The sequence below is a fragment of the Miniopterus schreibersii genome (genome assembly GCF_964146895.1).
Source record: "Miniopterus schreibersii genome assembly, chromosome: 5".
In the NCBI taxonomy this organism is placed as follows: domain Eukaryota; kingdom Metazoa; phylum Chordata; class Mammalia; order Chiroptera; family Miniopteridae; genus Miniopterus; species Miniopterus schreibersii.
This window is the reverse complement of record NC_138106.1, coordinates 46,388,266-46,403,553: the sequence shown is the minus strand read 5'-3', so window position 1 is coordinate 46,403,553 and position 15,288 is coordinate 46,388,266. Positions and strand designations below refer to the sequence as shown.

At 44.6% G+C, this 15,288-nt stretch overlaps 1 protein-coding gene across 1 annotated transcript in view; it reads right to left on the bottom strand.

Moving 5' to 3' along the window:
* MUC13 (mucin 13, cell surface associated) overlaps positions 1-14,967 on the bottom strand; it is a gene marked incomplete at its 5' end in the record, with an annotated part of 28,757 nt that extends 13,790 nt beyond the window's left edge. The window contains 5 exons of the mRNA XM_081137985.1: positions 1,333-1,388; positions 4,803-4,909; positions 6,780-6,893; positions 11,431-12,243; positions 14,898-14,967. Of these exons, the coding sequence (XP_080994111.1) occupies positions 1,333-1,388; positions 4,803-4,909; positions 6,780-6,893; positions 11,431-12,243; positions 14,898-14,967 (1,160 nt within the window). The remainder of the gene's footprint in view (positions 1-1,332; positions 1,389-4,802; positions 4,910-6,779; positions 6,894-11,430; positions 12,244-14,897) is intronic.
* Between the last annotated feature and the right edge of the window lie 321 nt (positions 14,968-15,288).

Here is a 15,288-nt window from a genome sequence, read left to right as displayed (position 1 = left end):
AAGGTTTTAGGAAAGCTGATCAGATTATCCCAGGTATACAGGTGAGGTAAGCAATGTTCAGAGAGGTTAAAACAACTATCCATTCATGCAGCGAGGAAGCGCCAAGGCCAGGATTCAAGTACAGATTTGGCTGAAGCCGGCCCACCTCACTGTTCCTGCGTTAACCAGTTATGCTCAGAGCATGAACTTCCTATTGTCCACTAAACCAAACCAAACGCCCCGAAGCAGTGCCCAGCCCCCCAGCAGCTGCCCGCTGTGAGCTTCCAGCTTCAGAACCCACCTTCCTGCCCGCTGCCTGCCCTGTGCCATGCCGCACTCACTGTGGTCTCCTGGCTGCCAATCAACCACACCCGCTCACCATCAGCTCAAAACTCACCACCTTCAGGAGGCCTCCTCTGAATTTACAGGCATAAATATACACTGTATCCTATTTCACCAAGAATTTCACAAAGCTTATAAAGACAGATGCAATAGTCAAACCATAAAATATGAATACATTAGGGCTGCTTTTCCTGCACAACTTCATTCGTCTTAGAGCATCTTTCCTCGGGCTGTTGCACTTGCGTTGAATGTGCTTCAGGGAAGGCTGAAATAGAATCGCCAACTTCCTGAGAATCCTTTGCCTCTTTGGGTCCCTAAATAGCACTCAGCACTGGTCACTGCATATTGATAGGATCAATAAATCCTAATTTTTACTGCAGGAAGAGCTCACTACTGTAGCCACATGTGAGATTTGGGTGTTAGCTCCCTCACTGCCCAGACATGAGGGAAGAGATGACCATGAGCCACTCATTCTTTTTTTTTTTTTTAAATATATCTTTATTGATTTCAGAGAGAGGAAAGGAGAGGGAGAAAGAGAGATAGAAACATCAATGATGAGAGAGTTATAGATCGAGCCCACAACCCGGGCATGTGCCCTGACCAGGAATCGAACCCCGATTGCCTGGATCCCAGGTCGACGCTCAACCGCTGAGCCACGCCCGGCCAGGTGAGCCACTCATTCTTTTCCTGGCCCCCTGGAATGCACATTCTGGTGAATGACTAGGTGTGGTTTGTAGCCAAGGGATCAAACCAAACAGGCTAATCCAGGTGATGCGCTGGACTATGGGTGCAAATTGCTGAAGAGCCAATCATAGACAGCACCTTGCTGTCCCCAGGCTACACTGCCCATCCACACCAAGGTCAGCGTGACATCAGACCGACCACCTCTTCCTGACCTGTGGCTTCCTATTGGAGGGCCTTAGTTCTGCACAGGGAACTCAGGCGAAGACAAGAAGTTAAATAAATGCACACCTGCCTCCAAGGTACCCCATCAGTACACAGAAAACTTACCTGACTTTATAAATTACAGTCTGTCCAAAATCAGAATTCGTAAATGCATTTTGAAACTGTGGAAAAGAAAACAAATTTAATAACAACTTCAAAGGGAGGGGGGGAGTGATACTATATCTAGGTTTTAACATACATACATTTCTAAACTCCTGTGTATAAATATACATGGTTCATCATAGCAAATTATTTATTCTTGATATGCTCTCTAACGCCTTTCAGTATTTTTTGCTGTAAAATAGTAAGAACTTAATATAAGTCTGGGTTATCCAAGATGGAAATCTAAAGTAACCAATCAATGATCATACTCTCAAAAATTAAGGTGACTGGGTTATTAAGTTTGTCTTTTGAAAGTCACGGTAGCCCGGGCAGGCGTGACTCAGCAGTTGAGCATGAACCTAGGATCCAGGAGATCGCAGTTCGATTCCCGGTCAGGGCACATGCCCGGGTTACGGGCTCGATCTCTTGTTGGGGGGTGCAGGAGGCAGCCGATCAATGACCCTCTCTCATCATTAATGTTTCTATCTCTCTCTCTCCCTCTCCCTTCCTCTTTCTGAAATCAACAAAGATATACTTAAAAAAAAAAAAAAAAAGTCATGGTAAAAAGTTTTGTGTATTTGTTAGACCTATCTCCATGCCGGCTTCATGCATGCATCAATTTACCCAAGGAACACTTCTATAATTGCCTGCAAGGCAATTATTCCAGGGGACTTAGAAATTACAAAGATGGGCTGACCCAGCACTGTGATCAAACAGGGAACCACACCATGAGGCTGAGACAGGTAAGTGCCATAGACTGAAATGATCTCCTGTGGAAGTGCAAGGAAACTCTCTTCCATAAGTTGAATAATTTAACTTCTTTGAACCTCACTTTTTCAATAGAAAACTTGAGAGAGCAGTAATTCCTACCATGTAGGGCTATAAGTGTATGAAATGAGATGGAGTATATGATACAGGGCTTTGTGAGCAGGAAGGTGCATCTTATCAGGCCTGAGTTGTGTTCTAAGAACAGAGACAACTCTAGATACTTATAGAGATGTTGCCAGAGATAAAGCTGAGGCCTCCGGCAGGGATGAGGTAGGGGTGGCTGAGGGTCCCAATCAGAACAGAAGTTCTTTGATGCCAAGAATGGGGTTTGTTTTCTCTTTCTTATGACACAATCTTTTCCACCCCCACCCCACAGCACCCAGCATAGAGTGATACCTAGGAAAAGTTCAACACTGGTTGACTGATAATTGAATAAATGAAATGTGAAAGACACGACCTTGGACATGTCGTCCCCTCTTTGGGCCCCAGTCTCCATATTTACTGCACAAGTGTTGCAACCTTTTTATAATTCATGATGTTTTATTATTTTTCTCCCCATGGGAACCCCACATTTAAAAAGTTTGTGCCAACCAATGTCATTTAAAAAGATGTTAAATAATTTCTCTTTTATTCTAGTCAAATTCAAATAAATGTGATGCTCTAGTTAGCCTGGGCAGCCTTATATCCAGAATATATCCATATTCCTTATAATTCTTTTAAGTACTAGGGATAGCTGGTGTTTCTGTAAACCATCAGGGCACTGGGAACCACATAGGAACAGGTGCCCTGGATGACCTCCAGGGTCCCTTTGGCTCCCCTACTGACCATTGCACATTTAGTTTACTTAATCCCAAAGAAGAGATTGCAAAATTAGCATTGGGCATAGGAAAAAGTGGTTTTTGTTTTTTTTCTCTTTCAGGCCATCCTTTGAGATGTTCGAATATCAACACCTGTAGGTCTAAAGAGCTGTAAGTTTGGATACGAAAGTAGGCACTACCCAAACTGGCCTGCCTGGCCTCCACCACACAACAGAGCTAGCAAGTGAGGAGAAGGCTGATCTGTGGTCAGGCAGATCTGGGTTCAAATGCTGACCTCCTCCCTCATCAGCTGGGTTACTTTCAGCTAGTTACTTCACTTTCCTGAGCCTTGACTGCTTAATTCACAAAAGAGGCACCACCCTCATGGGCCTATTCTGAGAATTAGAAATATTACACAGAAAATGGCAGGTACCTCATGCAACAGGAGAACTCCAAGTCAGGGACTATCCGTTTGGATACAGCTGGGTGAAAAAAAAAAGGATCCTGGGAGACTTCTCAGGGTCTGAACTGGGACTGCCCCAGCTGCAAAGTCTGCTAAGAGGACCCTGAAGAAAGTAAATTGCCTCTATTTTACTATCTCTAGGAGTTGCAAGGGAGCTCTGGCGCAACCCTTTTGGATTAACAGCTTCTTGGAAATTATAAGAATGCTCTATCTCCTTCCTGGTACCCCTGGGACCATCAAGACCTGGCTGAGACCGAGTCTCTAAACTGGTCTCTGAAGACCAGGGCATAGGCCTGGAGCTGGAGGGGCCTTTTGGTGGCCACCGTGGCCAAGTGCTCAGTAAAGGCCCATGTGAAAATCAAGGGACTCCCTGGAAATAGGATCACATTGACGTTGCCTTCTTCAAGGTACTGATTCTCATCCAAGCAGGCAAATGGGAGTGTGGATCCAGGAGAAGAGGAGACGTCATGGGCAGTTGGCCCATCGGTCACAGGTGGTATGACAGGGGCCAGGGGAACCCTGGGCTATGGCAGCCGGGGGTTTTACCCCAGCAGTGTCGGGACCAGTTGCTCCATCGTGAGCACTAGTTCTCTCTGTTCAATCTGTAAAATCATTTGGATAATTGTTTTTTATATTTTATCAGTTCTAATAACAAAACTCCTTTGTATTATATAATTCCGAATTGAAAGATATCGTCATAGAATAAGACCTTAGCTTTTAAAGTCTTGCTAAGCTTTGAGAAACCTTGGCTGGATGCCCTCTGCAAGCCCTTCCAGGTCTAGTACCTGTGGTTCTAGAGTGGAGATCTCATGTAGGCACAGCCACTCACAATAACCACAGTGAAAAGAGGCAGTTGTTCATTCTGACATTTTTGACAATGGGGAAAAGAAGGAACAGATGTTCATTCAGATGGAGCTCCTCTTTCAGACATTAAGAAAGTCACACTAGTACAGAACTGTATACAAATTGGAATGAAAAAAGAAAAAAAAAGAAGCAACATCTTTAAAACTTTTTCTCTTCAATTCTGTGGAAATAATTCAATTTAAAACATCATTATATTTACCTGTTCATTAAAAAATATTCTAATAGCTTATGGAATGACAAGTATGGCATGCCTGGAGCAAGCTTCTGAAGGTCCTCTGTGAGCTGGGAGTTACGTAGGGAGGAGCAGGATCACGGGGAGGCCCAAGGGGCCTGGGGGACGGGCCTGGGCCACCAGGAAGCAGAGGTGCCCACGGGGTTCAGGACAGCTGCTGTTCACCAGCCAGTAAGGGTGTATTTCACTATTTGAACAACTACTGGAGCAGCTGTACCGGTGTGAACCACCTGAGCACCAGCCCTACTCTCTGCAACTCAGTGTTGGAATGAAGAACACTTACACAGGAAGGAAGGTGGGAAATACTTACAAAATTTGTAACTTCCATATGTAATTTTTCATAGGCTACCGACTTTTCATTTTCCAAGTCAGATGTTTCTGACACTTTTAATTGGATTGTTCCAGGGAATACCTTTCCTGAAATTCAAGCAGAATCTTTCTTTAATGTTTAATGTAAAGAGGGTCATTTTCATTTTGTTTAAGACGTACTTCTTAAAAATTCTAAACATTTTGTGATGATACTACAAGAAGCCTGGAAATACGATAAATGCTACCCCAAATCCCACCAAACCTCACACAACCATTTTCATTTTGGTATAAAAGTATCCCCTACTTTTCAAAAGTTTGCTTTATGCCACTTCGCTTTGACAAAAGACCTACATTAGGACCTGTTTTCGCTAACTGAAAGAAATCCTGAGAGGATTTTTGCTTTTATGAAAAAAGGTGAAAATCGAAAACAGCATTCAATGTTTTTGCAGCAAGCTGCTGTAGAGGCGGCGCAGGCCCTGGGCAGCGAGAGGGGCCCCGCCAGCGCCTTCCCTGGAAACGCCACTCAGCATCCCGGACCTAGGGCCCCAGCTCTGCACTGTCTGAGCATCTGCGCTTCGCCGCAATTTATTCTGTGGATTGGTTAGCAAGATGAGTCCTAAGGTAATTGCATCTTCCTTTTTTGCAATTTTGGATTACAAAAAGTTTCATAGGGCCCGGCCGGCGTGGCTCAGCAGTTGAGCATCGACCTAGGATCCAGGAGATCGAGGTTCGATTCCAGGTCAGGGCACATGCCCGGGTTGCGGGCTCGATCCCCAGTAGGGGGCGTGCACGTGGCAGCCGATCAATGACTCTCTCATCATTGATGTTTCTGTTTCTCTCTCCCCCTCTCCCTTCTTCTCTCTGAAATCAATAAAGATATATTTAAAAAAACAAACGAAAAAACCCCCAAAAGTTTTCATAGGAAGGCTCTATTTTCAGATAGTGGGGGAAACCTGTATTTCTCCCAGCTCCTTTTTTCCTGTAGTTTATATCATTATAATTCCAAGTTTATATCACAAATCTTCTTTACTTGGTATTAAAGAACAAGCATTTTCCCAAGTCATTACCTGGTCTTTATAATTATTTTCTTAAACGCTGCATAATATTCTATGAAATATATGTTCCCTTCATTGATGTAGTCATTTTTTATTTTAAGCACTTTTAATTATTTAAAAGGATCAGGGCGTGGGGTGTATGTGGGGGGGTGTAATGAACATCTTTATGCCGAAGCCTTTCTATATTTGGGGTCACTGACTTAGAAAGGATCCCCAGAAATAAGATTATTAGTGTAAAAATAAGAACATCCTTTTGGCTTTTGAAATATCTCTAATCCCTGTGGCCAATACTATGCATTTGTTTTCTGTTCAATTGATCTGCTCTGGTGAGGGGGGATTTTTCTCATTCATGAAACAAAAGTTTATTACACAGGAAACAGCCTTCTTCACAGCACCCAGTTCATCTAACCAGAAGGGTGTTATGTCAAATTTACGGCCATTTGCTCCTGAAGTCCATTTCTAGACCTGAGAGGCTCTTAAGTCTCTAAAAATGGGGTTTGCTATTACAGAGCAAGCAAATCCTATGACAGAGAACCGACCAGGCTTGTCCGACCATGTGGTTTTAGGCACATCACCTATTCTGCTCTAGTGTCCCCATGTGGCAGCACTACCCTGGGCGGTCTTTGTGCCTTTTCTGGGCCTTCAACACCTATCACTCTCATTTTGTCTTCATGACATGGTTTCTTAGAACAGGTCAAGTGAAGGGCGAAGGGACACTCCTACTCCCGGACCTTCAGGAGGGGCTCACCAATCTGACTCGGTCCATTTCCTCTCACACTTGGTTCCACTGAGACAAAGACAGGGCCTCTAAACTTTCCTCTATCTCTAGTATTCCCAAAGCTCTTTTCTGCCATTATTTTAAGTTTTCTATTCCGCTTTCGGTATGAGGTGCAGCTCTGCACAGTTTATGCTTTGTGACTCACCTTTATTGCACATGGAAGACTTATAGTAATACCCATCAACACACAAGCAAAAATGTGTATTATTCAGAGCAACGCATGAAGAATCCTTGCCACAGGTATCTCTTTGGCAAACACCTGAGAGGGAGCAAAAAGAGATAAAAAATCCACAGAACAACAAATAACACCCAGAAACATACTTTTAAATTTTCATGCCTCCCTCCCTCACACTTTCTATTCCTTGGTTGTGTAATTCCAGGGCACACCCTTAGAAGAGTTGGAAATAAATACATATTTTCTTAGGTATCCAGGGAGTTTGTTGCTGAAATTCTGGAACAAGTGCTTGTCAACAGTAAAGGTCAGAGGTTGGTGGGCAAGACTGTGCTCAGAGCAGTCTTCTAATTCCAAGGAGTCAGGAATCTTTGCACCTAAAGAACCCTCCAGAAACTTGATGTCTGATCCTCTAACACTAGACAGAGCTCCCCAACACTATTTAATAGACAACATCATTTAAAACATTTTTAAATTTATTTAAATTTTCTCTATCACCATTTATCCCCTCTATGCCCTCTTCCACCTCCACTCCCCCCCCCCCGATGCAATCACCACAATGTTGTCTATGTCCACGAGTTTGCTCTCTCTTTTTTCCTTTTTTGCTCAATCCGTCCCCTCCCACACCCCCAACCAGAGCTGTCTGCCTGCTCTCTCTGAGTCTGTCTCTATTTTGCTTGGTAGTTCAGTTTGTTCATTAAATTCCACGTATGAGTAAAATCATGTGGTAGTTGTCTTTCTCTGACTGGCTTATTTCACATAGTATGATGTTCTCCATGCTATTGCAAAATGTAAGGTTTCCTTCTTTTTCACGGCTGAGTAGTATTCCATGGTATAAATGTACCACAGCTCTTTTATCCACTCATCTACTGATGAACCCTTGGGCTTCTTCCAAATCTTGGCTATTGTAAACAACGCTGCAATGAAGTAGGGGTGCATATATTCTTTCAAATTAGTGTAGAAAGAGTCATATTTTTAAGGAAGGTACAAATAACTGTTTTATGGGGAGGAAAGGGCAAGAAGCTCCAAAAAGAAACTAGATGTTATATTCTGGTTAGCATACATGGTCCATGAAAGGAAAGGGATGTTGGATTAAGTCAGTGAAAATTCTAAGAGGAACTGATGAAATGAAACTCCTCTTTCTGTCTTTCTGAGTGGACAACTGGAACATATGGTGAGAACAATACTGCAGTTGTTTCCACGCTACTGGCCAGGACTCTGAGACCAGGCAGGGTGCAGCGTCTTTTCTATCTCTAGAGATCAGATGGGATCCAAGGAAGCAAGTCAAGTCGGTGGCCAAATGCTGATCTCGGCTGGCCATCTAATTCATGTCTTTCAAATGAAATGAGTCTGAGGTTTGATTTCTGAATAAATTAAGTGTCTGACAACCTTCAGAGCTGTCTAAATGCTTATGAACCTATAGGTAGAAATAGATTTTTTTTTTTAAATCTACATATAAGGTACAATGTGTATAACATCCTTTTTATGATTAAAAAGGGGGGAATAGGCAAAAACACAAATGTGTATGTTTCTATTTATATAGATTATCTATGGAGGGAGACATAAGAAACTGGCCACAGAACTGGCCTCTGGGGAAGGAAACTGGAAATCTGGGTCCTAGGGATTTAGGATGGGAGGGAGATTTAGTTTTTATTGAATATATTTTTACCCTGTTTACGCTTCTTTTCCCATAATTCTTGGGCTAATTTAATTTTTTGGTGTTGTTAATCCTCACCTGAGGATATTTTTCCCAGTGATTTTTAGAGAAAGTGGAAGGGAGGGAAGGAGAAGGAGAGAGATGGATGTGAGAAAAACACATCAGTTGGTTGCCTCCCACAAGCTCCCCGACTGGGGCAGGGGATCAAACCTGTAACCCAGGTATGTGCCCTTGACAGGGAATTGAACCCTCGACCCTTCACTGCATGGGCTGATGCTCTAACCACTGAGGCACACCAGCCAGGGTGGCCTAACTTACTTTTATTTAAAAATATAAAATAAAAGGAAGTTAGTGCTGATGAGAATGTGGATCAGCATTGCTAGTGGGACTGTGAAATGGTGCAGTCACCTTGGAAGGCAGTTTAGGGATTTCTTATAGAACTAAACATACCCTTACCATATGAAGAGCATGTGAACTCCTTGGCATTTACCAAAAGGAGTTGAAAACTTATATCCACTCAAAAAAACCTACACACAAATACTTCTAACAGCTTTATTCATAATTGCCAAAACTTGGAAGCAACTAGTAGGTGCTCCCTTTAGTAGGTGAAGTGATACACAAACTGTGGCACAGCCAGATCGTGGACTATCATTCAGTGCTAAAAAGAAATGAGCCTTTCAGTGCTGAATGATACTCAAGCCGTGAAAAGACATGGGGGAAACTAAGTACCTATTACTAAGTGAAAGAATTTAATCTGAAAAGGCTACATACTGTATGATTCCAACTATGACATTCTGGAAAAGGTAAAAGTATAAGACAGTTAAAAGATCAGTGGTTGCCAGGGGTTGGGAGGAGAGGATAGATAGGTGGAGCGCAGAAGATTTTTAGGGTGGTAAAAGCACTCTACGTGTTACTATAGTGATGGGATACGCAGTTTTCAAAACTCATAGAATGCACAAACACCACTAGTGAACCCTAATATAGACTGTGGACTTTGGGTGATCATGATGTGTCAATGTAAGCTGTAACAAATGTACCCTCTGGTAAGGGAGACTACGCATATGTAGTGCTGGGGTATCTGGGAAATCTCTGTACCTTCCTCTCAATTTTGCTGTGAATCCAAAACTGTTCTAAAAAAATTAAGTCTATTTTTAAAATTTTTAAAGAGTTTTTTTAAATGCTGCATGGGACAAAAGGCATAGTGGAGTGTCAAGGGCCACCCCTCCGACAAGGTGTGAACCAATATTCTAGATGAAGTAAATAAGTAAAAAAGCCTCAGTCACATTGCAAGGATGCTTTGGGAAACCTAGGTAAGAAACTGAATGCAGCTCCACTTTGGACCCACCAGACAAATAACTCCTGGAATGCCTTCTTTCTGGCAACAAAGGACAAACGTGGCTTGTTCTGTGAGCCAGGAATAGTCACTGGATGTTACAGCTGGAAGATTTGGGTGGCTATTTAGTTCAGTCACACCTTACTACAGATGAGCAAGTTGAAGCCCAGAGAGAAGTGGTTCACCCCACCCCCTGCTGTTAGTGCCAGGGCCAGAACACAGAAGGTCTGGGGAAGCAGAAATGGCTTAGAAAAGCTCCCTTCCCTGATGCAAGGAGAGCTGAGTGTGCAGCTGTGCCCACCTGGCCCACCCTTCGGAGTGGCCCCTCCAAAACACAAAAGACTGGGAGCCAGGTCTTAGATACAGGCTCTGGCTCCATTTGCTTAATCATCCATCTCTTTACATCTATCAAAGAACACTGGGGAAGCCAAACAACGTAAGTGTAGGGAAACTCAACTTGCTCTTTGACCTTGGGCAAATGGCTGCCCTTGCTAGGCCTCTGTTTCCCTATCTGAGAGCCTAGGTTTGAGGATTCTTTTAGACCAGGGTTTGATAAACCATGACTCATGAGCCAAATCTGGCCAAACTTCTGATTTTATAAATAAAGTTTTATTTGTACACAGCCAGACTCATTCATTTATATACTGACTATACTTTTATGACAAAATAGCAGGGTGGAGTAGGTGTAAGAGAGACCCTGTTGTGGCCCATAAAATCTAAAATATTTACTAGTTTGCCCTTTTAAAAAAAAAAAAATCTTTATTGATTTCAGAGAGAGGAAGGGAGAGAGAGAGAGATAGAAACATCAATGATGAGAGAAGGTCATTGACCGGCTGCCTCCTGCATGCCCCCTACTGGGGATGGAGCCTGAAACCCTAGCATGTGCCCTGACCAAGAATCGGACCTCAGTTTCCTGGATCCTAGGTCAATGCTCAACCACTGAGCCACACCCGGTCAGGCACTAGTTTGCCTTTATTGATAAAGTCTGTTGACCCCAATTGTAGCCCAAGCTTTGGGAAATGAGTCGAGTGGTTTGTTTCAATAACTCTGGCTTGAAGTCAACTCTTAGACAATATCCCCGGAACATCTGTCCTTTGGACAATGGCCCCGATCATGTCTAGGACTGTTTGAGCACTGCTGTTTGGCTTTTAATCCCTCAGGCTCAAATTCCACAAATTGGCTCAAACTCCCAATTATGATCAGCCACCATTATAACTTGTCCTATTTTTCAATAACATCTGATAAGGTATCAGAGTAGAAGTGACTCCTTCCTTAGGTAAAGGAGCTAGACCAATGGGGCTGGAGAGTTGGTGCTTATTTAGACCTGGCCTTTGCAGAGAAGCTGAAACTATTTCCAAACACCTCCCACTGGCAGGGCAGCTGGAGGAGTGCCTTTCACAAAGTCCAAGTTCATGAAAGTGTCCCACATCTGGCAAACAGCTTGAGGTAGGGTGAGTAGTATGGAATGGAGAACAGATGAAACTGCAGGTAATTTTTTGGGTTTCTGCCACCATTACTGAGCCTTTGGGACTCAGATTTTTTTTAATTCCATGGGTTCCCAGCAGAACATACTTGCCTGCCACCCTCCGCAACACTACTCCTCAGAGAGGCGTTTCTGGGGGAGTCGCTCTTACCTGCGTTTGGGTTGCTGGTGTTGGGTGAAGTGGCACTGCTGGAAGTCACTGAGGGGACATTTCCTGCCGGGGTGGTGGTGTTGCTCGGAGGGGCTGGGGGCACGGTGGTGTTGCTCGGGGGGCCTGAAGGCACGGTGGTGTTGCTGGGGGGGCCTGAAGGCACGGTGGTGTTGCTCGGGGGGGCTGGGGGCACGGTGGTGTTGCTGGGGGGGCCTGAAGGCACGGTGGTGTTGCTCGGGGGGGCTGGGGGCACGGTGGTGTTGCTCGGGGGGCCTGGGGGCACGGTGGTGTTGCTGGGGGGGCCTGAAGGCACGGTGGTGTTGCTGGGGGGGCCTGAAGGCACGGTGGTGTTGCTCGGGGGGCCTGAAGGCACGGTGGTGTTGCTGGGGGGGCCTGAAGGCACGGTGGTGTTGCTCGGGGGGGCTGGGGGCACGGTGGTGTTGCTGGGGGGGCCTGAAGGCACGGTGGTGTTGCTCGGGGGGGCTGGGGGCACGGTGGTGTTGCTGGGGGGGCCTGAAGGCACGGTGGTGTTGCTCGAGGGGGCTGGGGGCACGGTGGTGTTGCTGGGGGGGCCTGAAGGCACGGTGGTGTTGCTCGAGGGGGCTGGGGGCACGGTGGTGTTGCTGGGGGGGCCTGAAGGCACGGTGGTGTTGCTGGGGGGGCCTGAAGGCACGGTGGTGTTGCTGGGGGGGCCTGAAGGCACGGTGGTGTTGCTCGGGGGGCCTGAAGGCACGGTGGTGTTGCTCGGGGGGGCTGGGGGCACGGTGGTGTTACTTGCGGGACCTGGAGGCGTGGCGGCGTTTTTTGCGGGACCTGCCGATGAGGTGAGATTAGCTGTGGGAGTGGTGGTTGGAAAGTTAGTAGGTAAATTTGGTTGATGGAACAAAGATACCAAGTTTCAGAAGACAGAACATTGACTATATAATGACAGTTGCTATCATCTAATACTACAGTTGACTCTTGAACAACACAGGTTTGATTTTTAAAATCCAGGTATAAGTGGACTCATACAGTTCAAACCTGTGTTGTTCAAGGGTCAGCTGTAATTAGTACTCAACTAATTCTTTTCTGAAAAATAAATGCAACAGGCCCTTGAATAATGTTTCATTCAACATTTTTTTTTGCTAGAATGTTGATAAGATGATGTAGGAACTTAACTCTTGTTTGTATCAATTAGCCCATGGCAAAACTGGTTTCATTATACAATATTTTGCTTTAAGTTGCAGAACCTATTGACAATGTGAGGTAAGGAATTACTGTTTAATTGACTACGTTAAAAACGAAAATACATGACTACTTCCAAACACACACACACACACACAAACACAAAACTCACATTAAATAAAGTTAAAAAATTAAACAGATGAAACTGGGAAAATGTCATTAAAAATATGACATAGAGTTAATGAATACCAAGAAGTAATATCATTTATGCCTGTAGTTGCAGAACTGTCAGTCTGGGTTTGTTCCTCAGAGTAGTCCTCACTGAGGACAACTAAAAATGTCACCAGGTGGCGCTGTTACAAACTCCTTTGTTTGTTTAGTTTAAGGCAATTGTCCCAATTTTTCATTACATGGCATTTTAGCTGTTGATGGGTATGGAGGAAGGCAAAGGGTATGTTTAAAGAGTGATGAAATAAAAAACCTCATTAAGTGTGTATTAAACTTATTCCAAAAACATTTTTCTAGTAATGTTCACCCATTTGTAATTCTAGACACATGAACTTTTTAAAGAGTAAGATGAATAGAGATGATCTTTGCCCTAAGGGCTATGGTGATCATCAATGTTGCCTTTTTTTTTTTTTTTAACTCTTAGGAGCCTCTGGACATAGGGGTAGTAAACACTTAGTGATCCAGTAATCAGTTTTCTAGAACCCTTAATTGTCTTTAGAACTCTGATATTGACAGTCAGTTAAAAAAAATTATTAAAAGTTTTAGTGAGAAAGCAGTTTCTAAACCCTCGAAAACAGAAAACTGCCGAAGAGGCTCCCTGATTCCCCCATGGGTCTGTGAGCCCCTGGATGGGGGTTCTTCACCTTGAATGGAGCCTAGCTTAAATAGTCATTCCTAAGTGTTGAAGAGATAAGCAATTGTTCTTCCAGGGGCAAGAAACTAGTCCACCATTGAGTCATTTTGACTGCTGCCACTCCTGTTCCTACTGTTCTCATTTATCAAGGGCTTACCCTGTGCCTGACAGGACCTGGGAGGTAGATACGAGAGACACATTTAACAGAAGAGTGCACCAATACTCCGAGGGATTAAGAGATTTACTTGGGGGTAACCCTTTAATTCCCACAAGTAAAGGGGCCAAAAACTCTTGATGCTAGAAGCAGGGATTAAATTAGGTCCCTGTACTGCATTGGGGCCCAAATGACTTTTGGGGGCCAAAGAGAAGAGCATTGGGCCCTTGGAACCTCCTAAGTCTCTCTTCTCTGCCCTCAGAAACTCTTAAGGACACATCTCTGGTGTGCTGAACCCCAAATCTAGTCCAGAGGCCGCCTAACTACTGCTCTATCTTCCTTCGTCACAGACTGAAATGCCTCGTGTCTTGAGCAGAGTTGGAGAGGAAATTTTATCCACAAAATAGTCTGACTGTTGGGCTGTGGAAATTAGTAGCTAAAGCCTGTTGGTTCTATCTCAAAGACAACAAACACTGATTAAAAGAATTTTAAAGATTGAATTGTTCCTTACCTGAAGTTACAGCAAGGAGGGTGAGAAGAGCTAGGTGAGTGAGGGCTTGCATTTTGGATTGTCTCGCTAGGCAATCCAAGGAAGAAGTGATTTCCCCCCAGCTATCTTTAGCTTTAACTCTCTTTCAGGTTCAAAGTCCAGTCAGGAACTGACGTCAAATCAGCCAAAGGCAATTATTCATGAGGGTTTGGTCATATACCATAGGTCTCAGGTGAGCTGTTGAGATAGAAGAGAAGGACCTGGCCTTATGAACTATTTTTCTGTCTCATGGTCTAAAATAATTCAGGACAGCACAAATATCCTTGAGAGTTGGGGTGGTGGTGGGTGGTGGTGGCAGTTGATCTCTTTATATCCCAAACGTCTCCTTTTAGGAGATCACTGTTTCTTTAAACACCTAATGGTATATAGTCTCTGCTTTAACTCACCCTCATTCAAGTGCAGGAAATCTATTTGCTTCCACCAGTAGTTTCTTTTTTTCATCTTTTTTTTTTTTTTTAATCTTTATTGATTTCAGAGAGAGGAAAGGAGAGGAGAGAGAGACAGAAACATCAATGATGAGAGAGTCATCAATGGGCTGCCCTTTGCACGCCCCCAACTGGGGATGGAGCCCGCAACCCGGGCATGTGCCCTGACCGGGAATCGAACCCTGATCGCCTGGATCCCAGGTCAACGCTCAACCGCTGAGCCACGCCCCGCCAGGCCCATCAGTAGTTTCAAGAATCCCTGAGAAGTACTTACATGTTTCCCCAGGCTGTTTGTGGCTTAGCATTTGTCACCTTTTGCTGTGGATTGCCACTCGCCACTCTGGGCCTCCCTGATGGTCACATCTAGCAACTTGGTAAGCATGTCTCCAAGCTTCCGTGCTTCCCCACAGATCACTCTGCGTGGACACAGCCCTGCCCCTCCCCCCCACCTTAACGTCCTCAAACACAGTTAATATCAAATTGTAGCATTTAACCTGTTTACTGAAGGCTTGTGGGTGACAGGTCAAGGAAGGGGAAATACAGTGTAGAAAAGGGGAAAAACTTAAAACAGATGACTTTCTCCCTCCGCTCCCGCCTGCTCACTGCTCGTGCTGCCCCCCCCCCCCCTTGGTGCCTCTACTCAGGAGCTGCACCTCGGCCACCGGACTCTCACGCATTTCAGGAGCCAGCCTCATCAGCTGGA